Below are 27,661 nucleotides of genomic sequence, written 5' to 3'. Positions count from 1 at the left end.
CTACATTGGCACACTTGGGAAAAAATATATATTTTATTCAATGTCTTCCCTTCTACAATGCGGCAGCAAAATCATTACAGATTTTTTTCCCCCACTTTATTCTGTTTTGGGCATTTCCTACCAGTGCAAAGATGTTTAAATTAGTCACTGAAAGCAGTGTTCTGAAATATCAAAAATAGTTGTAGCCTGTATGCATGGCCTTCACATATTTTTTGTAAAGCTGTACATGTCTTTAAAGATGTTGATGCGGATGTTTCCACATTTACATTTCTCAGTGCAAATGGGTTTTTGAATAAGTTTCTGAAAGTAGTGCTTTGAGATGTTTGAGATAACAAACATTTAATATGTTGGAAATATTTTTGGTCGCTGTGTCATAATTCAGCTCAATATTTAATATATTGTTTCTTATGGCACCTTAACGAGAAAATGTCAAACTGGCACTGAATGTTGAAAAGGTTGCTGACCCCTGGTTACTGTATTCCCGCTCCATTACATGTATGTTCGTTTATTTCAACTTAACTTGTTTTTCTGTGTTATTACAACCTTGCAACACATTTCCATTAATGTAGTTTGTTTATTCCTTAACAGTTTTCCAAAAACACAATCAAATGGGTATTAAAACCTTAATCTTTTGTCAAGCCAAACTCTTGAGTAATTATTTCAAAGAATAGGGGCGTGGAAATCAATGAGGTAAGTGGGCTTTGGGGCTTATCTTATGACTAACTTTGGATCTGAACTAATGTGAATTGTGAGTAGTTCTCATGGTGTTTACATCACTTTACTAGGATTTCTAAATTGCAGCTTCTGTGTTTTAACCCCTCTCAAATGCTACTGTTGTAATGGGGTTTTCTTAACCAGTGATCTTTATTGCATTTGTGAAAGCTGTTTGTGTGAGCTTGCTAAAAGTATATAGACCAGTTTTCCTGCCAGAAATAGTTGTAGCTGCAACATTCAATGGCCATACCTGCAGATTATCTACAAGGAAAAGCTTTAATTTATCTCATTACAAAATGACAATCGAAATATCAGGAAAATTGCTAATATGCGTTACAACCTCAATTCAACGCCATTTCGACGTGTGGTAAATGACGTTGAAAATTAGCACGCAAATCATCGTTGAAACAACGTAGTATTTTCGACATTCTCCGACCGTTGAGATAACGACTATCCACCACGTTGATTCAACGGTGAATTTTAGTCGTCTGACGGAAACCGACTATTTTAACCAACAATCAACCCGTTTTCGACGCCCCATTGCTGTCTGGGTCCTCTTTGCTTCGTCGAAGAAAGTTTCTGTACAACTCACCAACGTACATCTGCTCAAAAAACGTATGCATATGTTGAACATGAACGGCAATGCACCTAGGGCATACTTGTGATGGGCGACATTCGGTCAACTACTGAATCGACTTGGACTTACTTAAGTGACTTGGCTGCAGTGTGCTTTGAACTATGCCTCTTCAGGTGCGATATCCGTGAGAAACAACGACCACAGCCATCATGTTTACACTGGATAGGACGCTTAACATTGGGGATACAGTTTACAATTTGCTCACGCCAAGTTTTAACTATACATTCGAACCACTGGAATCAGTCTGCTCGTTACTCACCAATCCAGTGTGTACAGTTTCGTGTTCTTTCAGTCGCCATTCGCGAGTAAACGTTGCCCCACACGAAGCGTGAGGACAGTTTAAAAACTGCAGTTGTGGCTCAGAGTCAGGTTTCGCACAATCTTGTATGCCATTCATTTTTAATCGCCAATGGTATGCCTTTGTCTTCTATTTAACGTATAAAAGAGTGTTCCAGCTTTCCAACATCTGTTAAAAAGCCAATCCAGATAATTGCCATCTTGGACTGACCAATCAGACGACCGTGTAACAGCAAGGAAGGTAACCATATTATGCAAAGAGGCTGAATGCACTTATTCTAATTGCTACGTCTTTGCAATCAATAGCACAAGAGTCTGCTGAAGGCCCGAAGCCATGAGATTGTCAGTAGCCTTGATAACACTATCTAACGGTTATGTAGCTGTTCGTGCAGTAGAGGGTGGTGTGCCTCTAAATACAGTAAACTCCTCATATAATGACGTTCACCTAAACTATGATGATTGGATGATAACTAGATTACAATCTATGTTTTAAGAGTTCATGGGCTATTTTAGCTCGTCAACCACGCCCCATATATTATTCTCAGGAAGAAACCTAAAAAGATAATTCAAATCATACAATCACTTTCCTTCAATATATTCTAGCACTCTTTTTAGTCTGAAATCCATCCATAATACAAGGGTTCACATTTATGACGTGCTTTGATATTATAAGTTGACTCTCAGACCTGGCTATAAACTTATCTCTCTCCCACTCTCTCCGTCTGTCTCTCATTCTCTCTCTCTCTCTCTCTCTCTCTCTCTCTCTCTCTCTCTCTCTCTCTCTCTCTCTCTCTCTCTCTCGATGGTCTCTCCATCTCTCTGTGTCTTTCTCTCTCTGCCTCACTCTCTCTGATTACACTTTTCCGAGGCAGTTGTTAGAATGCACAATGTTTTATTGGTTCTAATGAGCTGGATGCAGTGGAGAAAGGAGCGCCCCATATCCCAAAGGAAAAGCATATAGCTCCCATACTTGCTCATCCTTGCACTCACACAGTGTGCAGAAGAGACTGAGAGGCATTTTATCTGTGCTGAATTGAATGCACACTCAACAATCAACCGAACATGCTGAATGAAGGATAGCCATAATATTGGACTAGTGTGTGGAATCATAGATTCCACACACTAGTCCAAGACAAGGTGTGCACCCTTTAACCTGAACACACACACACACACACACACACACACACACACACACACACACACACACACACACACACACACACACACACACACACACACGCGTGATAGGCCTGCCTTTAAATGAATGGCTTCGATTCATATATATGCTTTGGGAAAATAATGAATTAACTAATTGCAAAAGCACCACTCTTGCTCATAGCCAACAATCCGCGCGAGCCCTCGCCATCTCATGAGCCTCCCTCGCGTGCAGAGAACTGCATGGCAACGGGAGGATGACTTGCGAGGAGGGTACCACGAGCCCACGATTCCTCGTCACCGCAGACCTGACTCTTTTCTTTCTTTCATTTTTTTCCTACCCGATTCTCCGTTTCCGCATACCGCAGATACGCGCACACACACGTCACACACACACACACACACACGCACACACGCACACAAGACCCGAAAAAACTGAGAATGATGCACGCATGCACACGCCCTGTTTCATTCCGTCCGCCCGCCCTCCTCACCGGTCATTATATTTGTTTACGTTGATCAGTGCCGACATGATTCATAATTTCCACCGCGATATGTTGATACTCCCTGTCGGTCGGATGGAGCTGGGTGGGTAGGTGACAGGGTGCGTTTATCGCGACATGTTCTGCCAATCGAATTGATTGAATTGCCATTCACTGTGCCCGCGTCGCGAGTCTTCGTTTTCAGCTGGTTTGATGCCATTCCGGCGCTCTCGATGGTGATCCGAGGGAATATGTGAAGATCATGCTCGCGGTGGTGTGCTTGGTCTTTGCGGCAGTGGGCGAGAGGCTTGCCATTTCAGGTAAGAGGGGTGTGTGTGTGTGTGTGTGTGTGTGTGTGTGTGTGTGTGTGTGTGTGTGTGTGTGTGTGTGTGTGTGTGTGTGTGTGTGTGTGTGTGTGTGTGTGTGTGTGTGTGTGTGTGTGTGTGTGTGTGTTGGGGGGTGGGTATGTAGGTGTGCAACCATCCAACTTTCCCCCTGCTTCTGAATTTACATTTTGTAGGCTACCAGCAAGCGCTATTTTGTCACTACCGCCAGCGACTGTATTTCAGTAGTGTTTGGGTGCCAAGATACAGCCCACTGGCCTGAACCCCAATTGTTTTTTTTCTACATTCAGCGTTAAGAACCAATGCGGTAGATTTGCTGCATCAACAAGATTCCCAGGGCCACCCATTGCACGTGTGATAAAGCGCAATGTCGATTTTGGGTTGATTGTTATAAAAATAACAACTTCTGAAATGATACGCAATGCACTCAATGCTCGTGTTTTATACCTGGAGCGAGAGACGTCATTCAGCCTAGGGGACCGGGGTGTAGGCCTCTTGACTTTTGCACCCGTGTGACCACCATTCCCTCCCTAGACGGGGACAGGACCTCGGTGCAAGATGCGAGTGTGTGGGAATGGTTCTCCACATCGGCGGGCCGGCATGACAGCAGCGAGCCCACGGGGGAGATCACCTATCCCAGGCGCCTCGTGCAGCAGATCGAGTCGGAGGAGGAAATCGTTCGCGAGTCCTTGGATACCCGGGTAAAGAATGGCACCGTGGAGAAATTGGTACGTTGAGGAAGAACAACTCTTCGCGCAATCCCCACCTCCTGTTCTCTCACGCACCACGACCGTCCTCCGCCTCCACTGTAAAATGTATTCAAAATTAAAAAAATATCTATACATTTTGCCATTTCAATCTGGCCAATGCTTTTGGCTAACCATGAGTGTAGATTCACACCTTGTGGATTTTCTACTAGGCCTATTTTAGCTCTAGACCCCTGTGGATATGGGTGAAAACCACCACCCTACGGATCACAATGCAGGAAGGAATTCTACTTGACCTACATATCTGTCCTTCAACTTCTTGTAATCAATGTATACCAGTGCAAAGCTGACACATTGTTCACTTCTGCTTTTAAAATCTTGACAAATGACCCTCCAGTATCTTCAGATTGGCGTGAATACATTTAGACATTATACTGCTGGACAGATGAATGCACCCCGATTTGAGTTTCTGCGTGCATGTTTAAAGTTGGCTCCTTAATTTCCACAGCGACGACACTTTAAGATGCTCCTGAAATATGTATCCTGTCCGATTATCCGCCTGCCACACTGAGCCCCATTGAAGTCCATTATTTAGTAGAGCGTTGAAGTATTTCCTCCCATCAAATATTGAAAAGAAGAAGTGCTTCAAAGCAAGTTCACCAGCCAACCAACCCTCACCCCACCATCCCATCCCCGTCTCTGTCTAAGGTGAGGGGATGCACTTTGAAAGGAGAAGGAGGAGGGGGGTGTGTGCAGGAAAAGGACTACATTAGCTGTAGAATTTTCTCTAGAGGATAAAGAGCATGTGTTGGAGGCAAGCCAATGCCCTTATGAGATGCATCCAGGGTATAGATTACGGTTAAATTCCCTTGCTCTGTCACCCCTTTATCTTCTTTCCTAAAAGGTCTTAAGCGGTAAACCCAAGCTTTTAGCCCCAGCATTGCCAATGTAGTCCTATGGAGTTCAGGGTTGAAGCCCGACCTAGCGTTGACCCTAAGCCTGTGCGTAGCGCCCAGCTAGATAAGAATTATTTTTTCCAATCAAGAATCCAACGAGTGAAAAGTAATCGAGTTCCTCACTGGAGTGTTAATGTCCCTACTCCGTTTTGCTTGTGCCTTGGGTTCATTGAGCCGTATGTTAATGGCTTGTGTCATAGACTTGCAGCTAAAACCCACTAACACTAAAGACACTTGGCATGACTGTACTTTACAGAATTGTATTTAAAATTAAACCCAAACTCGCCATCTTGATGAATAGGACCAAAACCCACACCTTCCCCTTGTCATGAAGAAGAACAAGCAGGAGGTTGAAGAGGGAGACAGACAGACAGACATGTGGACATGTGGACATGTGGACATGCGGACAGATGGTTGATATAAGCTAAGCTGGGAATGGGAAGCCAGAAATTAACCCTTACTTACAGTTACAAATCCCTCATTATATCATGTACAATATAATCCCTATCTAAACTAAAGTTGTTCAAATAAAGAGGATCCAGTGATCCACAGAAACAAACCAATATAAAACAAAACAAAAATAAAAACCATAGGTGCTCTGTTTGGCTCCTCTCTAAAGTACAGCGCCCTCCTCTTCCTCCAGCTGAGTTCAAGCTGTCTGCACTCCCTGGGGAAGAGAGTTTAATCAGGTGCTGTGGTTCAGTGTGATGGGCCAGTGATTCACAGAGCCTTTCCTTTACGCTGAATAACTGGTGGGCGCGATGCTGGCACCGTTCATGCTCCTGGAGAAGAGAGTAGACCTCTGTTTGTCAGCAGTATGCTGCATTTCCCTTGTTCTGCTTCAGAGGATCTCTTTCTTTGGCTCTGTATGTTTGAGTGCCTGCCTGTCTGTTTCCATTCATCTCTTTCTTTCTCATTTTCCCCCTCTCTCTTTTTTCTTTGTCTCCCACTCCTCTCTTTCTCTCTGTGTCTCACTGTTAATGTCCCATCTGCCTGTTTCCCTCAAAGTCCTGCTTGCCGGTTTTCTTGTTTCTTGTTTGTTTTATGTTTGTTTGTATGTATGGGTTATTTTTATGAGTATTATTGATATTATTTTACTTTAATTATCATTTATATTATTATTACAAAATGTGGCAGCGGTGCTTTCTCGGATTCTGGTATTTTGGGTTGGAAAACATACAACATGGCCGTTTTGTCTGTGCTTGTTGCAGCCGGTCCACCTGGCCCAGATTTCCTTCCAGGTAGCGGGCTTTGGACACACCTTCACGTTGGATCTGGAGCTGAACCAGTTAGTACATTCCGCTATTACTCTCACATTGACCCAAATGCTCTGGACCCCAGATACGTGGGACGGCTTAATCGCTGACTCCATACGCATTAGTGTGCTTTGTGCATCTTCCATAAGGTGTTATCGGGGGATACTTGTGGAAGAGGCTTACGCAAACCATAAATGTGTATGAATCGAACTCAAAGATTTGAGTCTGATCAATTCACATAAACATGCACAGAAGCACTGGCAAGCATTGTGAAAGTATACTAGTGCACTTGGGCATAAACGCTAAGCTAACAACATGCTGACACTGTCATACTTTTGTGTTCTTGGGATGCTGGTAGATACAATCGTACTTATGGGAAATAAGTACGATTCAATTTTTTTTATTGTTAAAAGAAACAGCGTAAAATACGGAAGGGGCTATCTAGAATGACACTAGAATATAATGAATAAATTAGTATACTTTTATTGTTAGATGGTTTGTATTCAATTCAAAGATGTTTTTCTCTTTATTGCAGTCACCTCCTGTCCTCAGAATATATCGAAAGGCACTTTGATGACGATGGAAAACCTTTGCAGTCTGTGGTAAGTGCTGTTTTGCTGTGAATGACATTCAAGTATTGTTTTTACTATTTAAATAGTTTGAGGTAAAATTTTGTCTGTTGTATGAGATGATCAGATAGGATACAATGAGGACTAAAATCAAATCCAAACAGTTGTTTTATTTACCGAAAACACACACACAAGACGTGAAGCCATAGTTTCTTTAGTTGCTGCACTTTGTTCCCGTTCTCCCACTGTCTGAGAGCGTATTGTTAAACTGCTTACGTTCTAAGAACGTATTAAAATATTTATTTATTAATTCAACAATAGATTTGGAAATTTCTCTTTAGACTCTTAACAATTGTCACTGATCTTAACTGTCTTAATTGTTCTAAACCATTGAAAGTATTTAAAGATAGTCAGAAACATAGGTCGCGGCCCAAAGCAAAGGCATCAGAGGGCTGTTAATTTTCAGACCACACCAGAGGAAGGACAGAACGTTTTATTTCATTGTACAAATAGGCAGATAAATACACCACCTACACCGCCAACACCAGCCACCCATCCAACCCACAGCCAATGCACCCGCCCACTCTCGTCTCCCCAACTCTATCCCTCGCTCTGACTGTCCAATGAGAGACTTGTTTCCATAGCAGCCAACCCATTCGGTGGTGTCATTAAGTCCTTGGCAGAGAAGAGGCCGGAGGTCACAGTTGATGGTGGTGGTTATAGGGGTGGGGGTGCTGGTTGTTGTGATGGGTGGGAGGCTGCTGATGGCAGTGGGGATGACCAGATTGTCTCTCGGCTGGACCAAACCCCGATTCAATCCCAGCCCACTTTTTTTCGTGAGGAGCGCATTAGCTATGTTTGCTGGATGCGGATATTGTGACAGAAATCTGATAATAGACACCTACATGTATGTGGTCAAGTTTGATCTTTCTCAATCAAGCGGCTATCTTTGTAGTTTGTTTAACAGAAGTGAAGCAAGCAGCTTGTTGTTTAAATGATATCCAGGTCTTTCACAGTGTTGTGAATGTGGATCAATGCGTTCACTTCCAACAAAGTTTCCGGGAGACGGTGTTGGCTCAGGCTGTTGCTAGGGCGGTGTTGCTAAGGTAGTCAAGGTTGTTCAAAGGACAGGAAAATCAGCAGGTACCTTGTTATAGTATTCCAATGCAGTGATGCTATTGCTAACAGGCTTTCTGTACCGCAGGCTACAAATGTAACCACCACAAATCGATGAGGCTTTCCTGGTCCATGTATTTCCTCTGTGCGCTGTGGGGGCAACCCTAACGTGTTGATTTATTAAGGAGCTGGTTCATGCCGGCTACTCCACTTCTATTGTCTGTGCAGTTCATTTAAATGGAACGATCGACATGCATCCAAGTAGGTCACAAACCATGCCATGTGGGCCACAGAGAGAGAGAGGGAAGGAAAGATGTGCTAAGAGAGAGGAAGAGAGAGAAAGAGCGAGAGGAGGTATAAGGGATGAGGGATTTCTGCAGCAGTCACCAAATCTGTCTCGTTTTTCCTCATCTTAGTCTAGATAGAAACATTCCGGACACCATCGGTTTCAGACTGCCATATTAAGTCTTTAATGATATATTTTGATTCAATAGTTCTCTTTTTAAAATGTTTTTCCTGTTTTTTGTTTCAATGATTGTCCTTTACATTTGCCTTTCTCAAAAAATTTAAGCCAGGGCCCGGCGGTATCTGACCCCCTCTGGGTCCCACTTAGACCCTCTTAGCCTCAATAAATGCACAACTATTGTTGGCAAATTAACATAAATTGAAATCAGAAAACTCAAACTCGACCCAGGCCTTCTCCACTGCCGGTACTGGGACCCGACCTGTTGTTTGATCTTTCTAACATCATTCCTGTCTATGTCCTGTCCGTTCAAAAGGGTGCTGCAGAAATACACAGGCCTTGTCCTGCCCTACCTGACCAGAGTCCACCAGCGTCTCCCGGAGGCGTTGAGCGTGTGACACTGAAGTGTGTAACCTTTGCATCCACAGGGGGGCGAGCACTGCTACTACCAAGGGGGGTTACGGGGTTTGCCAGGCTCCTGGGCTGCCCTCTCCACCTGCCATGGCCTTTGGTGAGCTGCCCCTCTATTCCCCTCAAATAAAGTCCCTGTCTGCCTAAGAAACTATTATAGCTTCCTCGGACATAAAATAAAGAGCAGGAGAGATAATTATTGAAAATCCCTGAATCAAAACTAAAACTATAGAAGTATGACGAAGGACTGGGACAGACTAGATGGACGGCTTCCAGTTCATATAATGAATAATAACCATAATCAAACTATCTAATTTAAAAGGTGAGTAAACCCTGTTTGATTTTCACAAAGGGAAAAGTATATAAGGTTGTTTAAAAGGGGACATTTCTTGTAAATTACAAGAAGTATGCTACCTACGGCTATAAACTCTTTAACAGAGTGGTCGTTTTCTTTTGGCTGCACGAGGGTGGTCACTTGCTCAAATGGAACCCATGGTGTCGATGTATGTGAAAGTTCTGCTAAAAAACGGGGGGTTTACTTACCCTTTAAGGAGATGTAGCCCAAAGACTGTGAGGATTTAAGCGTTATGACTAAATACTAAAGAGATATACAGGGATGCATGTTCAGATATGAAGATGTATTGTCCTGACTTTTATGTTGCTTGTTGCTGTTATTTTTGTAATTGATCCGTCCTTACCTCTGCTCTCCTCTCTATCACATGGATGCTGTGTTCTCAGTGGAATGTTCTCAGATGGATTCTTCTCTTATGGGATCGAACCTGTGCGCAATGGGAGCCACCAGGTAGGCAGAGCTCTCTGGTGTGCCATGCTCAAGACACTTGGCAAGAATGGTTTCATGGTCTAATGGTCATGTTGGTTATTATACTGACTTGCATCGATATGCATCTCGGTTGATCTTTCTAAATGATACTTCTTAGATAAATAGTACAAAGCAGAGCAGCTCGTGGCTCCTTTGTAATTTAACCAACCACGGATCCCCAGGCAGTCCAGTGCGCACCGCCAATAACAAAAGGCCCTCAAGCTACGCAAAAGCAGCAAGCAAAACGCTTTGTTCCCATTGATAACAATTACAAAATGGCTCCCCCAGCTGTTAAAAGGCTTTCGACGTGATTGGCCACCTAGGATAGCACATCCACATCAAGACTCATTTATAAAGGACTGCAAAAAACATTTCTTGATTAATTGCTTTTATTGTGTTGTCTGTTTACACTGTGTTGTTGTTTTGTGTTGGGTTTCAGGAGGATGGTGCTCACACGATCCACAGGCTGCCAGACTTTAGACTGACCCCTCATTGCCCAGGTAGAAGCGTTCAAACTTTTCCAGTAAATGTGTATTACATCTTTCCTGTGATATTATTGTTAGTGTTGATATTCAATGCTACTGCAGATTCATAACAAGTTGAGGTCCTTTGAGGAGGATAGCCATTGTTTTTTATGCTATTGTGCGCTGGGGTAACAACATTTCTGTTGATGACAGAAACAGAATCGAAATGCGTGTTAAAAAGGTTGGCTCTATGAATGGCAGGCCTCTCGACTCTCTAGCATGTGTTATGGAGGTCAGAACTAGAAGGAAGGTAATCTGTCCTGTTATTACAACAGGACAGACACCTATTGAAGGTTCACGCCAGTCCGACTGCCCTTGCTCCTCATAGGCTGTGCTAAAGATGGCAAGTGGCGTGGCGATGGAGTGGAAGAAGACGAGGGAGAGGAGGACAGACCCGACCAAACGATCACCCCACAGTCCTCAAAGGGTCTCATGAGGAGGAAGAGACACATCCGTCGTCCCTCGGCCCAGGCCGAGACCAAGTACATAGAGCTGATGGTGGTCAACGACTATGACCTGGTAGGCTTCTCCTCACCTCATCCTCCCCTTCCTCTTCTCAAGTGTGTGTGTGTGTCTGTCTGCGTCTACAAGCCTGTGCTTTGCATTTGTGATTTTATTGTGGCTGTTTGTGTGTTTGTGAAAGGACATGCATGCGTGAGTGTCTTTGTTGTCAGGCACCATGTTGTCTTCTTATCCCCAGTATGTCTTAGCCCCAGTGTGTTTTTCCTCCCAGGATTAATAAAGTGGCATCATAACTGTTCCTGTCCAGCCCAGTATGTTGTTTTCACCACGTCTTTTTTCTCACTAAAACGTACACACATGGCGTCATGTGTGTCTCTCAACAGTTTGTGCAGCTGCGTCGCTCTACTACTCAGACCAAAAACTTTGCCAAAGCTGTGGTCAACATGGCTGACGCGGTAAGACGTCTTCAACTTAAACAGAACTCCAAACTGTGTAATTATTGTGTGTGTGTGTGTGTGTGTGTGTGTGTGTGTGTGTGTGTGTGTGTGTGTGTGTGTGTGTGTGTGTGTGTGTGTGTGTGTGTGTGTGTGTGTGTGTGTGTGTGTGTGTGTGTGTGTGTGTGTGTGAGCGTGTGTGTGTTTGTGGGTGAATTTACCCCAGTTGTTAGATACAGGATTCACAATGTTTAGAAGCGAGATGTTCTCCTCTCTAGATGCAGTGTAAACACAGTGACAGACTTACTGGGTATTTTTGGAAACCCTCAGATGTACAAGGAACAGCTGAACACGCGGATCGTGCTTGTCGCCATGGAGACCTGGTCGTCTGAAAATAAGATGGAGGTGTCTGCGGATCCCTTGGCAACGCTGGGCAACTTCATGAAGTACAGGAGAGACAGCGTCAGGGAGCAGAGCGACGTTGTCCACGTCTTCTCGTAGGTGTCTCTCAGCCCAGCGAACATTCATCATTAGAATACAAATATTATATTATTATAAAGCTCTGCAGTCAGTCCCTGCATGGCATGGTATATAGTTATTTCATCTTCATTGAGATTAAGAGCATGAGGACAAATGCAACACTTCCATACAGGTATAACGTGAACCGCCAAAATATAGTCACAGATACCAAAAAAGATCACCACTAAAGACCCAAGGAAATGGTCTTTTATTAGTTATTTTACATCACAGGAAACTGTTGTTTATTAGTTATTTCACTTCCAAGTTGAGTAATCATTACTAACTCTTTGTATAACCTACTCTTCTACTTACACTTTTACGAGTTACCTCTTGTTGACAGGCTTAACATTTCTGTACATTTTTTTTAAATGCCTAATTAAATCCTAACAGACTGAATCACATTCCAGTCAGAGAAAAAAATCTCACATACTCTGAATGCAAATTAATTGAGCATTAGTAGCATTGAAAACCTTCTCCCTACCTGCATTGAAAACCTTCTCCCTACCCCACCTGCATTAAAAACCTCCTCCCTACCCCACCTGCAGGGGGCGAACCTTCGAGAGCAGCCGCAGTGGGACAGCCTACACAGGAGGGGTCTGTTCCCAGACCCGGGGCGGTGGCATTAACGAGGTAATAGAGGAGGGGACCTACCATTCTGATCAGTGCTCTCAATGCAATGCCCTTCAGAGAGGGCACACGACCAAAGGTTCCCCTCTTTGGTGAATACTCAGGGTAACTCCTCTATCTTGTGTTCCAGTATGGGAACGTGGGTTCCATGGCGGTCACCCTGTGCCAGAGCCTGGGCCAGAACATCGGGATGCGCTGGAACAACGCCCGAAGTGCTGCAGGTATATCCAAGTTCCAAGTTCTTAAAGGGACACCTCACGCATTTGCATTTAGCTTTGCATCGTTAGAAACACAGTCATATTTGTGAATGGTCTTGCATCATTCCCTCATATTCCCCAGAGACGGGAGAGATCCGTATCACACAGCTTTTGGTTGTGATATTATGCATAATATAGATACCTAATATATTATATAATAGTATATTCAGTCTAAAGTGTGACTTTTCTGTGTGGAGGCTGTGAATTTTCCCAATGTTAACGTTTTCCTCCCGGTGCTCCGGCTTCCTCCCACACCACAAAAACATGCAAGTTATCACCTGCCCATGACCATGGCAAGGGCACTGCACCTGGAGTTTGTTCCCGGGCGCAGCCCTGTTAGGCAGGCGGACAATTGATCCAAACATAAGATGGGTTGAATGCAGAGAAGGAATTTCCCCCTGGGGATTAATAAAAGTATGTCATTATCATTATCCAGATGGGACTGGATGTAGTTCTTGACATTGCACCAGCGGAGATCCCTCATCCAACAGGTGTTCTCTCCATTAGCTGAGCGATTACCTGGATGCGGGACAGGGGAGCGTTCTGGATGGGGTAGCATTAAGCCCTTTGTTATGCTAGACGATGCATGCTAGCTTATTGACGCGGGAGGCTTTAGCTGCCGCCAATATCAAGGGGAATTAATGAATAGAACTAATGTGACATTGTATTGTGTCTGACATTGTTTCCACTATTTACTCATTCTTTCTTGTTAATGTAGTGGATTAACCGAGATAAAAAACACTTCTCTATTCAGTCATAAATCCATCTTAACCTGAATGGTCAGCAAATGGTCAGCAAATGGTCAGCAAAGATAGCCCAAGACACTAGGCTAAGGTCAGCATGCCTTAACCCCGTAGCTCCCTGCTCCTTTTAGGGGCCCCACCATCTGTTCTGAACCCAGACTCCCAGGCACCGTATGTTTTCCGCTATTAGATATACAGACCTCATAATAGTCATAGTTTACCATAGAATGTAATCATTAATTTCTACCACATTAACAACAGCCCCCATCATTAAATCATCAATTCGATTTTTTGACCAGTAGGGAGAATTCATATTTTCCCCAGCTGCAGCTAGCTACTGCGTCTAGCTTCGATCATAAGGATGATCTCTTGGTTTATCGAAGCACTGATACAACCATCTCATTGTTTATGCTGTATTCCTCCTCTTCCTCCTCTTCCTGTGTTTCCAAGGTGACTGCAGGTGCCCGGACGCCTGGCTGGGCTGCATCATGGAGGACACCGGGTAAGCATCTGCTCTCGCTGCTCCACTAAACCCCAAATACCACAACAACATGCTGCCATCAAACAGTGCAGCAGTGCCATGTTTAGAAACCAAGAACTCTGTCAGACATTCAGTTGCTTTTATTCTTAAACCCAAAGCACATGGCAGTGTCGGGATGAACCCGAGATAATGTTTTATACATTTTCATTTCAAGAATATACGTCTTTTTTTTAATCATATCAAAGAGGGATGAGGAATAATTCTATGTGAGACATTTTGGGGAAAAGGTTAGACAAATGTTATGGCTTCATGGATGGCGGCACTTCTCTATGATGCAAATTAAAAAGATAGTGTTAGTTAATATAGCTTTATTTATTTGTATCTCTGTGTGTGTGTGTGTGTGTGTGCATACAGATATTACCTGCCCAGAAAGTTCTCCCGCTGCAGTATGGATGAGTACTCCCAGTTCTTGCTCCAGGGAGGTGGCAGCTGTCTCTTCAACAATCCCAACAAGGTGAGCCCACGGTGGGCCGCAGGCTGGAGCAGGAGCACGCTCAGTCTAAGTGGAGCTCTGGGCCTCCAGGCCTTATTATTAATAGACTAATTAATTATCCTTGTGGCCTGATTTCCTTAAATCGAGTCATTGACTTCACATAGTCCTCTCTGCCTTTGAAAGCTCTCTACTGTCTTTGCCAAATCATACATATTGATACCATATTGATACATTTGCAATGTGTTATTGACATATCTCCCTCCATTTACCGTTTCTTCCTCCTTCTACCCAGCTGTTGGATCCTCCAGAGTGTGGGAATGGCTTTGTGGAGCCGGGGGAGGAGTGTGACTGTGGATCCCAGGTGGTAAGTGTCTGGCTGGTCATCGTCTGGTCTTGTTTGTGTGTCAAGGCTCTGGATGAGCTCTGGTTCTTTTAAGGTACCTTTAGATAGGATTGCAGCTCCCCATCCCGATTTAAGACATAAGAAGAACTTGCTGCAAAGCTGAACGCAAATGGCATAAAACCAAATTTCAGGCTGACTTCATTCATTTTTAGGAACAGCTGTGTCAATATAACAAAGAAATGAACCTGTCCCGACAGTAGTAGTTTTCTAAGATTATGCGGAACATTCAAACAACTAAAAAATGCTATTTAATACCATTGATCTTCTGGCTTATCAACCCCTCTTGAATGAAACCCTCTGAACTTTTTAGGAAAAATACTAGAGAAGGTTGCATATAAACAATTTATTTGTGGTTTCTGTCTCTAAATATTCTTTTTGACATCTACCAGTCTGGGATAGATTGAACCTCAGCCACTTTCAGTTCTAATTCTACTAGATCTCAGTGCAGCATCTGATCCTGTTGATCGTGTCATCCTTTTACATCGTCTTGAGCATTTGGTTGGTCTTAAAGGCTCAGTTCTTAATTGGATCTCATCCTACCTAAATGAGAGAACTTTCTCTGTCTCTATTGAAATATGTTCCTCCAATATCATTAACATTTGATATGGGGTACCTCAGTGGTCAATTCTTGATCCTCTCCTCTACAATTTGTATATGCTTCCACTACAATCTATCATTCAGCAATTTAACATCTTACCACTAAAATGCTGAAGATACCCAATTTTATCCCAGCCCTGTGAAGAACCTTATCCAATGTATTAAGGATCTTAAAATTTGGATGGTCCAAAACATTTTTTAACTAAATTACATTAAGACTGAGATCTTACTAGTTGGCCCTAAGACCCTGAGACATACAGTTTTATCCATTGTTAACCTCCCTGTTAGCAAATCCTTATGAGGATGTCAGAAACTAACTATATGTAACTCTGGATGTAGATCTTTACTTCCAGAGGCATATTTTAAGCATCTCAAAGACTGCCTTTAATCACCTTTTAGAGTTATTTCTAAAGTTAGATGCCTCCTATCCCGACATGACTCTAACCCTAACCCTAAAATGAGTACCTACATGCTTATCTGAAGTCATTTAGACTACTGTAATTCTCTTTTTGCTGGACAAACAAAGCAAACACTTAACAAACTCCAGCTTATACACTATGCAACTGCCAGAGTACTAACCGGACCAGGACAATTTGATAAAATATCCCCAGTATGAAAATCACTCCAGTGGCTTCATGTAAAAAGAAGAATGACTGAACAACCAAAGAATTGATCTCAAAATACTTCTAATTGTTTTTGAATCACTGAATTGCCTAGCCCCATCTTATATCTCTGACATGATCACTGCACTGCAAGCAAAGGTCACTCTGGAATTCCCTACTTCCTTGATTAAGATCTTCTGAATGAGTGAACTAATTTAAAGGTAGACTAAAAACTATTTATTTGCCTCAGCTTTTAGTTGAATGTAAGGCCGGCCCTTTCCTAATTGGTGTGTTGACTTTAATTTTTATTTTCATTTGACTGCTTCTTATAATTGTAACTTGAATTTATACATCATTTAAATTGTAGGCCTATTGTCACTTACTGTCAATTTAAACCCCCCTGCCTTTCTAGGTAGTGCCTTTCTATGTTTCTCCTAAAAGCGAATTGAGTCTGTATGTACCATACGAAATGTGCTGTTCAAATAAACTTGACTAGACATGACCCAAGAGCGTTGGTGATGTTCAGGCTACATCTGGGGAGATATTGAAACACTGCACATATTGAGAACATTAAGAGCCCAACACACTGTTGGGGATACATCTAGTGATACATTGATGTTGTTTTGGCTTTTTAATGTTGGCTATTCATTGCACATACTAACTTTACAAAACAAGTAATGATGAAAGAAAATCATTGTGTGTTGGCAGGAGTGCGCCCGCAACGGAGGAGCGTGCTGTAAGAAGTGCACGTTGACCCATGACGCCATGTGCAGCAACGGCCTCTGCTGCAGTGGGTGCAGGGTGAGTCTACTGTAGTGGGTGCAGGGTGAGTCTACTGTAGTGGGTGCAGGGTCAGTCTACTGTAGTGGGTGCAGGGTGAGTCTACTGTAGTGGGTGGAGGGTCAGTCTACTGTAGTGGGTGCAGGGTCAGTCTACTGTAGTGGGTGGAGGGTGAGTCTACTGTAGTGGGTGGAGGGTCAGTCTACTGTAGTGGGTGCAGGGTCAGTCTACTGTAGTGGGTGCAGGGTGAGTCTACTGTAGTGGGTGCAGGGGTGCAAGGTCAGTCTACTGTAGTGGGTGCAGGGTCAGTCTACTGTAGTGGGTGCAGGGTCAGTCTACTGTAGTGGGTGCAGGGTCAGTCTACTGTGGAACAGCTTCGCCACAGCTGCCCTCATCCTCAGCATTGACTGGTTAGTGATAACGGTTAGCGAGTAGATACACCTTCCGTCAGGTTAGTGAGTAGATACACGTTCCGTCAGGTTAGTGAGTAGATACACGTTCCGTCAGGTTAGTGAGCAGTCAGGTTAGGGAGAGACCTGATTGAGCAGGGTCACACATTTACAGACGACACCAAACATCCCAGACAACACGGGCATATATAATAATTAGCTCTTACAATTTACTGGCAATGATTAGGTGCTGCTGGGAACTATGGGGGGATTCTGGATGTGAAAGGGACATGTTGTATCGTTAGAAACCCAGTCATATTTTTGAATGGTCTTGCATCATTCCCTAATTTTCTCGCTCCTGCGGGAAACCTCGAGCTCTATATCTAAATTATCTAAAATAATATATAGACATCTATTATATTATAATATCATGGCCAAAAGCTGTGTGCGCCACAGTACATTATTTTTCACCCGTTTCATCCAAATCCTGCGGGTCAACCGTCGGGTACCCGAACCAGTGCAGGATTCCGGCCAAGATAACCCCCACTACGAGTCTTGACTTGTTGTGGAAGTACCAGAGACGTCCGAGAACCCGACGCAGTCTTTAATTCATAATATCATCCGGAGGCGCACACAGCTTTTGTTCGTGATATTATACAGTAAATCATATCATATAGATATCTATATATTCTATATTCTAGATATAGAGCTCCGGGAGTCCGCAAACAGCAACAGTCACTTCCTCTCCATGCTGCGGTTCAATCTGGACTGCAGGGAGTGAACGCTCGGTCAAGAAGGCACCAAATTAGACATTGATGTTACTATTCGACTTCATATATGACCCACTTACAATACACATTCATGTCTCCATCGGTGAAATTCTCCTTTAAGTCTCTGTGCGTGTTGTGTTGACCACAGTATGAGCTGAGGGGAGCGGTGTGCAGAGAAGCTGTGAACGACTGTGACATTCCAGAGACCTGCACCGGAGACTCTAGTCAGGTAGGCAGCCCCCCGGGACCCAACACACTTGATCCTAGGTGGATTGGGATGAATGAGTGAATTTGGATTATTCATTAGAACAGCAAGTCTTTATTTTTGAAAGGGCGCACTTCAGCTTTTTGATGCAGACCAAAGAAAATGTCATTGATAATTTATACAAATAACACTTAAAGTGATGGGCAACAGGATCTAAAACGTAAAATAACCATCACATAGCACAGAGGGATGTATCCAGTACGCACCTACCGAATATCTTGAAAATGTCCAAAGTTGTATAAATGCACCTATCTCAAAGTCGGCTAATAAGCTCTGTCTTGGAAAGACACACGATTGTGGTCTGAATCCCTCACTGTTTCGTGTTATCTGTACTTCAAAAAGTCTGAAACACTGCAGCTACGCAACTGCGTGGGCCACGTTAGCGTACGGTGATTGGTCATCCACTTGGCTGTGAGCCAGGAGGGAAAATAGACCCAATTAAATTGGCTTGAAGGAAAAAGGATAATGAAATGACTTGGGATTATAATAGATTTCATGTAAAAATCCTTTTTCCGACATCTGATAGTGATTCTCAGTAATGAGAAGGACTCTGATTCTTACATGTAGTGCTAAGGCTGACGGAATAATCTATGACGAACTCTCTCCCTCCCAGTGCCCACATAACGTCCACAAGCTGGATGGATACATGTGTGACAGTAGTCAGGTAAGCTAGATGTGTGCTCTTTTATTGAATATTCCCTCCTCTCTTACAGTCCTGTCTAATAACTCTCTCTGGTTGTAGGGTCGCTGTTATGCCGGCCGTTGCAGGACCAGAGACGCCCAGTGCAGAGGACTTTGGGGTTATAGTAAGTATGATGAAGAGCCCTACTGAAACACTGATCTTTAATGGGTCACACCAAGCACACCCAAGCTTAACAATAATCACGCCTAAGGAGGCTCAATGTACCTACACAAACAGAATTCCAATATTTTGCAAACAAGAATGAAGGGTACCATGAGTACTGATACTGTGAAGAGGGAAACTTAAATTATTTAAAGATGTATAGACCTGCCTTTTTTAGCAGTTTGTTGCACAGGAAAAAAATAGCTCTTGAGAAAAAAGAAATGCATAATTAAATATATATCTATATGCATTTGAAATACTTTTCTCGTGCTTTTGGACATTGTTATTGTCATCATGGTCTCATTAAGCAGTTGTTAAGAGCTTAATAACCTCCCCTCCATCAGATAACAGACAATGCAGTCGATGTGAACGCAATTGTCAATCTCTCACTGTCAGAGTAAGGCATTAACACTGCAGTGTTCAAGGCTTGTTTCTTCCAAGCTGGAACCACCCAAGATTGTATTTCCTCAAGGTGCTCATGTAAAAGCTTCCACAAAATGGCACACATACTGTGTATGTTACCGTTATTCCAGGCCCCCAGGCGAACAGTTGACCTGTCGCTAAGTCACGCCCCCCGTCATTACCATGACGAACTCCCTAACAAAAACATGTGGAAAAATATCAGCTGACAGTCAATCAAAGCACGTTTTGGAGAAATGTTGGGCGGAAAAGGATTTAATTTCTTCAAGGATCAATCGAAAGGGACTACATTACGCTATGGAGGGGTATATTCAAAACTTTAAAATGCATACAGAAGTTAACAAGCAGTCTGATCCACTTTACATCTTTTTCTTGTCCCGTTGTGGCTTGGGAAAAGGGATGAAATATACCCCATTCTGCAGCCTCTCGGGATACCGACTGTCCATGTTACATGAACCCCATGCACATCGTTTGACCATGTTTATTTTTTTTTACACAAACAACATAAATCCACCCTTAAATTATTATTTTATATCTCCTACTGTTGTTTTCAATGGAGTTGTCCGAGCCGTTGTCCGAGTATAGTTGAGGCTGTAATGTCATTGGCTCATCTGCGTTCTAAGGGCGGAGCTTAGCGACAGGTCAGGTAAACCAATGGTCCAACGGCAGACGCAATTCTTGGGGGACCAAATTCAACGTAGAAGCAACGTCTTGTCAGTCCATTGAGCAGTTTAATGCAATGCAGGGCCTGTGAGATGTCGCCCACGAAGGGTCTCAGTGTCTTCGTGGGTGTAGTGTAATAAGACAATTGAAGAGCAATAGCCTATGAAAGAGGTAAAAGGCTGAGATTTAACCTGAGGCATAGTGATATTTGAATCGCACAACAAAAAGTGGCCTTTATTACAGTGCCAAATTGCATATTGTTGTATACGTTACCATAGCTTGGCATTATGATATTTGAATGACATTGCCTCACTACAACACATAAGTCTATTGTCTATTGCTCACATACAAATGAAGATTAAGGTTGTTTATAAGCAGCCACCCAACTTCAACCTGCTCCCCCTTGCAAGGGGTTAGTAAGGTGTAAATGATTAATTCTACTCTGCACTCGGCTGTATAGTGCTCGAACAAATGACCCACCATGCAGACATATTGGAAGAAACGTTGAATTTTATTGTGAGCAGGGCAATTACATTTCAAATGGTCATTTTTGGTGTGCTTTCCCCTGGTCTCAACACAAATCTGCCACATAGTGCGTCATAGATAATCACTGGCAATGTTGGCGTATTAGTCCCAATATTTATGTTTACTCTGCCAGATTCTGCTGACCGCTTCTGTTATGAGAAGCTCAACGCCGAGGGGACAGAGAAGGGGAACTGCGGTCCCGGCACGGACGGCGAGGGCTGGCTGCAGTGCAACAAGCCGTGAGTCTGTGTGTTGTTATGAGCGTCACACTGTAACACTGTTATACCACAGCGTTGTGGATTACCTGATTCTGATTGGTCACAAACATTGACCAAGGGTTTGCATTATGTAAGGATATAATCAATAAATAAAAATGGTGAAAATTATTTCAACGGGAGTTGTGATGTATTGCTGAGGCGAAGCTGCTTCTCCTTTCTGATATGTTTTCTCCAGGGATGTGTTGTGTGGCTTCCTGTTCTGTGCCAATCTGACGGTGAAGCCGAAGTTTGGCGACCTACAGGGTGATGTCACCAGCCTCACTATTTACCACCAGAACAAGTACCTGGACTGCCGGTGAGTGGGAGACATGATGCAATGATGTCTTCTGCCAAGAATACACATATGATTGACAATGATGAATACTGTGCATGTAGTATTAGTATTATTATTATTATTATGAGGTGTCATTTTAAGTGGCATTTAATCCAATTCACTTTTTCCTCCATATTTCTTTAATTGTGTGTGTGTGTGTGTGTGTGTGTGTGTGTGTGTGTGTGTGTGTGTGTGTGTGTGTGTGTGTGTGTGTGTGTGTGTGTGTGTGTGTGTGTGTGTGTGTGTGTGTGTGTGTGTGTGCGTGCGTCAGCGGTGGCCATGCCCTGCTGGAGGACGGCTCTGACCTGGGCTACGTGGAGGCCGGGACTCCCTGCGGTCCCAACATGATGTGTCTGGAGCACCGCTGCCTGCCGCTCAGCGCCTTCAACCTCAGCTCGTGCGCGGGCTCCAGCCACGGCCTCACATGCTCCCACCACGGGGTACGCCTCCCCCGCCTCCAGGGCTCGTTATCACGCTGGATTACAGGACCCTCCATGGAACTGTGTAAATTAGAATAGATTACATTCGATTCAATTACTTAAAATAAGATAAAATTTGACTGAATTGGATAAAATTTGATTAGATTGGATTTGATGTACAATTGGATTGATCTGCATTACATTACATTGGATATGATTAGAATGACATTACATTTTATTGGATTGGAACAGCTAATCTAAACGAATGTATTGCCGACATTGACATGACATTTTTATCATTGAAACTCACATTAAATGGCCTATCAACATATTTATAACAAACAGTTAAGAATCACCGTATTTCTAATCAACACATTTTCTGGGCAACAAATGAGAAAAGGCGTTCATAATTAATCTCAGACAAGAGAATTCAGATCTTTCTGACGGAAAGTCAGTCCTCCGTTGACCTTGAATCCTCCCTCAAAAGAGTGTCTCTCTGTCTCTCTCTCTTTGTGTTTTATCACAGACTTGCAGCAACGAGGTGAAGTGTATCTGTGAGCGAGACTACACAGGGAAGGACTGCAGTGTTTTTGACCCCATCCCAGAGCCCACGGCCGCTGCTGGGCTTGAGAAGAAAGGTCCTTTAAGCCACTTTACTTCTGTCTGTCTTTACCTCTTATGTCCTTACCTCTGTCCGTCTATAGTTCTTCCCTCCTAAATGTCTTCATTATCACTGTGTGTGTGTGTGTGTGTGTTTGGAGTGTGTGCCTTCCTGCTTCAAACGACTGGTAGGAGTTAAATAGTACAATTCTATTTAAACTAGAGCTGTCAGTTAAACGCGTTATTAACGGCGTTAACGCAAACCAAATTTAACGGCGTTAAATTTTTTATCACGCGATTAACGCAATTATTTTATAAAAAAAAAAAAAATTCTTTGGCTCAAAACAAAGAAGCAGTAGCCTGACTGCTATGTTCAAATGACATTTGTTCAAAGCAGTAGTTTAATTGCACTATAGGCTCTTTTTTTGTATCGTCCTGTTTTGATCAGTGTATATGCCAATGTTGTTATCAATAAAAAATCATTTGCACAAGGCAAGCCGATGCACTTCACCATGTTGATAAGAGAATTAAAATGAGAAGAATTATGGGACAAAAAAATCAAGGGTATTTAGCATAGAAAAAAAATTGCGATTAATCGCGATTAATTAGAGTTAACTATGACATTAATGCGATTAATCACGATTAAATATTTTAATCGCTTGACAGCTCTAATTTAAACATAAGAGAAGTGGTGTATTGTTTTTCTTCCTTTCTACTATTTCTGTGTATTTTTTATTGTGTGTTTTTGTGTGTGTTGGGAACTCTGCTGTTGTCGGATCGAGTGTACTAGTGTGTGAGCGTGATTGTGTTGTGTGTGTGTGTGGATTGTCACGCATTGTTGCAGTCTGTCAATGGCACAGAGCACTTGAGCAAGTGCAAACCTCGAAGGGCTAAAGAGACATAACCCGTTGCCCCTCTGAGCGAGAGGGTTACAGAGCTGATAGACCAGAGAGGAGGAATGTTGATGAAGTGATAAAACTTTTGTCGTCTGACCTCCCTTGCAAACCCCTCGTCTTTCTCTCTCTCCCGCTCTCCCTCTCGTTCTTCTCAGGCGCTCTACCTTGCCCTCCCTCTCTCCGGTGGTTGTTGACGCTGTCGATGCTGTCTTCTGATGTGTGTATTTGAGTGTTGTTGTTTTTTGTTTCTGCTCCCTCTGCCCCTTCCTCCTGATCCTGCCCTAACCCTAACCCTTCCCCACCCATCCCCCCCTCCCTTCGCAGGTCCCAGTGGCACCAATATCATAATAGGTTCCATCGCAGGCGCTATTCTCCTGGCCGCTATAGTCCTAGGGGGAACAGGATGGGGATTTAAGTAAGAGTCCAGGCATGCCGATATGTAAATAACTGCTTTTGCACCTGAAGCCACAGCCCGCCTTCCTTCCTTCCTCAAACCACATCCCCTCCCTCTCCCTCTCTCTCTTTTCTCTTTATCACTCTCTATCCCAATTCTTCTTTCAAGACAATCCACCTTAAGAGGCGACAGTTGGTGATCTGGGCTAGTCGCAGCCTCTACATGGCTTGCTGTATGAGTGTGTCTCATGGTGTCATCCAAACAAAGCAAATCCTTTGTAGGATATGTTGTAATGATCTGTGCTCACTCGAATCTGCTTCGCAATGCTTTGCTACACAAGCATAGCTTCAAAATCCAGATTATTCCCAAGTGGAAGATAAATAACTATAATTGCCTTTGCAGTAGCTTACTGTGAGACCATTGAGACCGAGAGCGCTCAGTGACCTGCTTGGACATTCGCGCTTCGAGTGCCTTTCCGTCACCGTGTGCCTCTGTGTGCTTGCTTCTGTGGTGGTGATCTACTGCTACTACAACTCAAAAACCTGCTCACTTCAGCATGTAATCAAATTTCCCTTAACTGCCAGATAATCCGTGTGTGTGTGTGTGTGTGTGTGTGTGTGTGTGTGTGTGTATGTGTATGTGTATGTGTATGTGTGTGTGTGTGTGTGTGTGTGTGTGTGTGTGTGTGTGTGTGTGCGTGTGTGTGGTCTGCCTTTGAATGAGATAGGGAACATCAATCCATATCACGCTCTTTATCGTCCTCCATCACATTCCGAGCTTGAGGACTGAGATAGTTGGTGCAACAGCTACCTGTAGACCTTTACGCTGCATGTGGGACCGCTTCATGCCTGGCTAGAAGGATATAGGAAGTACCAGGGGAATGATTTTAATTTAAATAGATATGTAACATTCAGGATAAAGGAGTAAGTGGCAGAGATACAGCAGCATCCTATCCCAATCTGAAACGTTTGCATATGGTTACATTTCATATGATGGCATCTGTTACTTTACACTAAAGAGAGGAACTTCTACTTCAGTACAGTTTGGAGTCATTTTTAATTTAGAAGTGTATGTTCAAATGTTTATTTCACAGGGACAATGCATATATTGCACCAGAGATTGCTACAAACCCATTTCAACAATGCTATGATAGAGGATTTCACCATGTGGGATATAACGTCAACGTGTTCAAGTGATAATGTTCAATCTTTGATGCTATATCAGAGATTGAACACTGTATTGTATACTAGATACTATACCATACAAGGATGCTTGGTGAACTGCTTTATTATATTCTATTCGATTTTCTTTTAAACAATTATTCCCCCCCCCCCCCCCCCCCCCCCCCCCCCCCCCAACTTGTCTCTTCCCTTTACAGGAACATCCGGCGAGGGAGGTATGATCAGTCACCCATGTCTTTGTGTCTTCAGTTATTTTCTGTCTCATCCCATCCAACCCTCCATCCACCTGAAACCCATCCAATGGTTCTGAGTAGGGCTGGGTATTGGCAGGTACCTCACAATTCAATTCAATTTGATTCTTTAGGTCTTGATTCGATTAGATTTCGATTCGATATTGATCCAATTGCTTCGATGTCGATTCAATAATGCGTGCAGATGACAAAAATACCTACATATTATTTAGAATTAACCATTTCAAAATGAATTAACCATTTCATTTCGCTTTAACTAGCAAAAAGGAATACACCATTGTATAGTATTGTTCCTGAGCCAAACCTGCAGCATAAAAGTAATAATCATAACGTGGACAAATGTAAAAGGGCATGTACATTTAGACATACTCACTTCTAGATTACAATGACTGATTATGCTTTTCTTTTTTTTTTTATGGAAATATCGATTTCAAAATAATTCAGCATCGAAATTGAATCGAGAACAAATAAATTGCAGTGCATTGATGAATCAATATTTTTACCCAGCACTAGTTCTGAGTGAATTTCCTTTCACTTTTCTTCTGATTTTATGTGATTGTATTTTTTAGGCAGCACACACTTTATCCCAGAATCCCATAAAACGTCACCACACGCCTCCAATACCGTTTTTTTTAGTTTGCTACTTTTCTGTCAGGGAGCAACCCATATCCAGATTTTCATTCCATCTGATTTGTATTAACTCCCTCTGACGATGCATTACTGTCGGCCTGACGGCATCTTGAGTATTTTCTTTTGATTTCAGATCTGGCGGAGGATAAGAAGACGGTTGCTGTCTTTGTCTTCATGTCTGTCTGTACCTCCTATTCCTCACACCTTTGTTCCCGCCCTGGAGAAGAGGGAGATTGGGGGGACGTCTTTCACACTTCTGTCTTGCATCTCTCCATGCCTCTTTATATACTGCCCACCCATCCCTTCCCTTGGTCCTGTCCAGCCTGGCTCCACCGTCAACCTGGAGGGAGGGCTGACCCTTTACATTTCCCTTCTTGAACACCAGCCAATCAAATTCCTGTGGTTGCTGTCAGCTGACCAGCCATGGCATCGTACCCAGGTACCCTCGCCGAAGAAAGACATTTTTGGGTTTTTCTGCAAAACATTGTTCTTCCTCCTAGTGGCTGGTTCTTGGGGTCCGCTGGGTAGTCTGTGTGGGAGTGTACTGTGAACACAAATGAACGAGGACCATTTGTATTTGGGCCGTGGTCTTGCCAGTACCAACCACCTGGCCCACAGGATGGAGTCCATATAAACCAAGTTCACAGACTTCTCTTGGGATTCTTTTTCTTTCAATAGGAATTTGAGTCGGAGCCCAAGAAGGACTTTCCTCTAAGAAATGGGGTGGGATGGCCTATAACCTGCCTCAACATTGATATCTCCAGACTTGGATATGTGACGGTTGATTGCACGATTTTAAAAGACGGACGCCTGATAAAAGGCTGAAGACCTTGAAAAAGTAAAGGTTAGCAAACCAATGATGCGTTAAAACAAGCAAAGGCTGACTTAGATTGATAAACGTTTATTGTTATGCGTCGATACTTCCCCTAATGAGCTTTCAGGTACAAAACAAAAGAGATAGAAAGGCATTGTGGTTTTTGGGAACATTTTTTAGCACATTTTGAATCCGTAGAGACCGTAACTTAGTGTGAATCTAACCACAGCCTCTGACCTACATTCCACTTTTAGGTGTTAACAACAATTTCTGTGTTCACTTCTTCCTTAGGCACCCAAAAATTTTAAATATTGTATGTACCCTCATAGCTTATTGTAGGGGATTTGTTAAGAAAGCAAGAGAGAATGTTTACACTTGTGTTAGGGGGGGCGGTCTTTCCGTGTTCACCTTGACATTCCTGCCATCATTGAGAAGAGAAGTTTGTACCTCTAAAAGATCGTTCTATTTCCTGTAAGATGCCATTGTTCACGTTTGCCTAAAAAATGAAAAAAGTAGAACATCTAACGACAACAAATGGACATTTAAGTCCATTATATGCACACCTTTGTAAATATGTGCAAGTTTACTGATTGTTATTGAATCCACTGTATATCATTTTATTATTTACAAGGCTTTGAGAAAATAATGAGCTTGTAATCCCGCTTCATCAGAACATGTTTCGGTCTGTTATCATGTAGACTATGCTAGTCATCCATCCACTATGAAAGAATGACAAGTAATCCACTTGAATAACTTGTTCAATGGGAGAGAAAAAATTCAACAATCATATTTTGTATTGCCTCTTCCAAGAGACTCTGCAATGTCGACCTTAGGAGGTTTCCACTGTATATGAGAGTAAAATTACCTAGGTTATATGGAGTCGTAGACATGCTGGACTCGGGCAAACATGTCTGAGTGGCGAATCAAATCAAAGTTTGATTCGAGGTCTGAGTTTGCACTATTGTTACCACACAACATGTTGGTATCAAGTGCAAACTGTTATTTGTGAAGAAGATTAAGAAATGCAAAAGGTGCATCTTAGACCATATTTTTAGACACTATCTTTTTGAATTGAGTAAAAATTAAATAATGAAGAAAGCTCTGTACAGATCCTTAAAGAAAAATAAAACACAGAAATTAAATCCTTGCATCTCGATTTC

At 43.0% G+C, this 27,661-nt stretch overlaps 1 protein-coding gene and 1 long non-coding RNA gene across 5 annotated transcripts; one reads left to right on the top strand and one right to left on the bottom strand.

Annotated features, from left to right (window-relative positions):
• Window positions 1-1,275: 1,275 nt before the first annotated feature.
• On the bottom strand, window positions 1,276-1,845 carry LOC115533245 (uncharacterized). The gene is made up of 3 exons (XR_003974162.1): window positions 1,611-1,845; window positions 1,421-1,521; window positions 1,276-1,316 (listed from the first exon to the last, which is right to left on the bottom strand). It is a non-coding gene; the product is annotated as an uncharacterized LOC115533245 (long non-coding RNA).
• A 1,137-nt stretch (window positions 1,846-2,982) lies between these two features.
• LOC115559195 (disintegrin and metalloproteinase domain-containing protein 11) lies at window positions 2,983-27,643 on the top strand. Of its 4 annotated transcripts, none has more exons than XM_030377984.1 (26): window positions 2,985-3,605; window positions 4,164-4,357; window positions 6,504-6,580; window positions 7,084-7,150; window positions 9,125-9,207; window positions 9,846-9,909; window positions 10,367-10,427; window positions 10,780-10,970; window positions 11,297-11,368; window positions 11,678-11,844; window positions 12,412-12,496; window positions 12,624-12,714; window positions 13,944-13,995; window positions 14,389-14,488; window positions 14,760-14,831; window positions 16,778-16,870; window positions 18,157-18,237; window positions 18,887-18,937; window positions 19,016-19,079; window positions 20,859-20,964; window positions 21,179-21,298; window positions 21,588-21,756; window positions 22,262-22,373; window positions 23,556-23,646; window positions 25,004-25,021; window positions 25,821-26,242. In XM_030377984.1, the coding sequence occupies exons 1-26, from the start codon at window positions 3,548-3,550 to the stop codon at window positions 25,834-25,836; spliced, it is 2,355 nt and encodes a 784-aa protein (XP_030233844.1). In that variant the 5' UTR covers window positions 2,985-3,547; the 3' UTR covers window positions 25,837-26,242. The 4 variants fall into 4 exon arrangements, with proteins under 4 accessions (XP_030233848.1, XP_030233837.1, XP_030233844.1 ...); XM_030377969.1 differs by having other exon boundaries at window positions 2,986-3,605; window positions 25,004-25,136; window positions 25,821-27,643; XM_030377988.1 differs by lacking the exon at window positions 23,556-23,646 and having other exon boundaries at window positions 2,983-3,605; window positions 25,004-25,136; window positions 25,821-26,093.
• Window positions 27,644-27,661: the final 18 nt, after the last annotated feature.

This window comes from Gadus morhua, chromosome 2 (assembly GCF_902167405.1).
Source record: "Gadus morhua chromosome 2, gadMor3.0, whole genome shotgun sequence".
In the NCBI taxonomy this organism is placed as follows: Eukaryota; Metazoa; Chordata; class Actinopteri; order Gadiformes; family Gadidae; genus Gadus; species Gadus morhua.
This window is presented reverse-complemented; position numbering and strand designations above follow the sequence as displayed.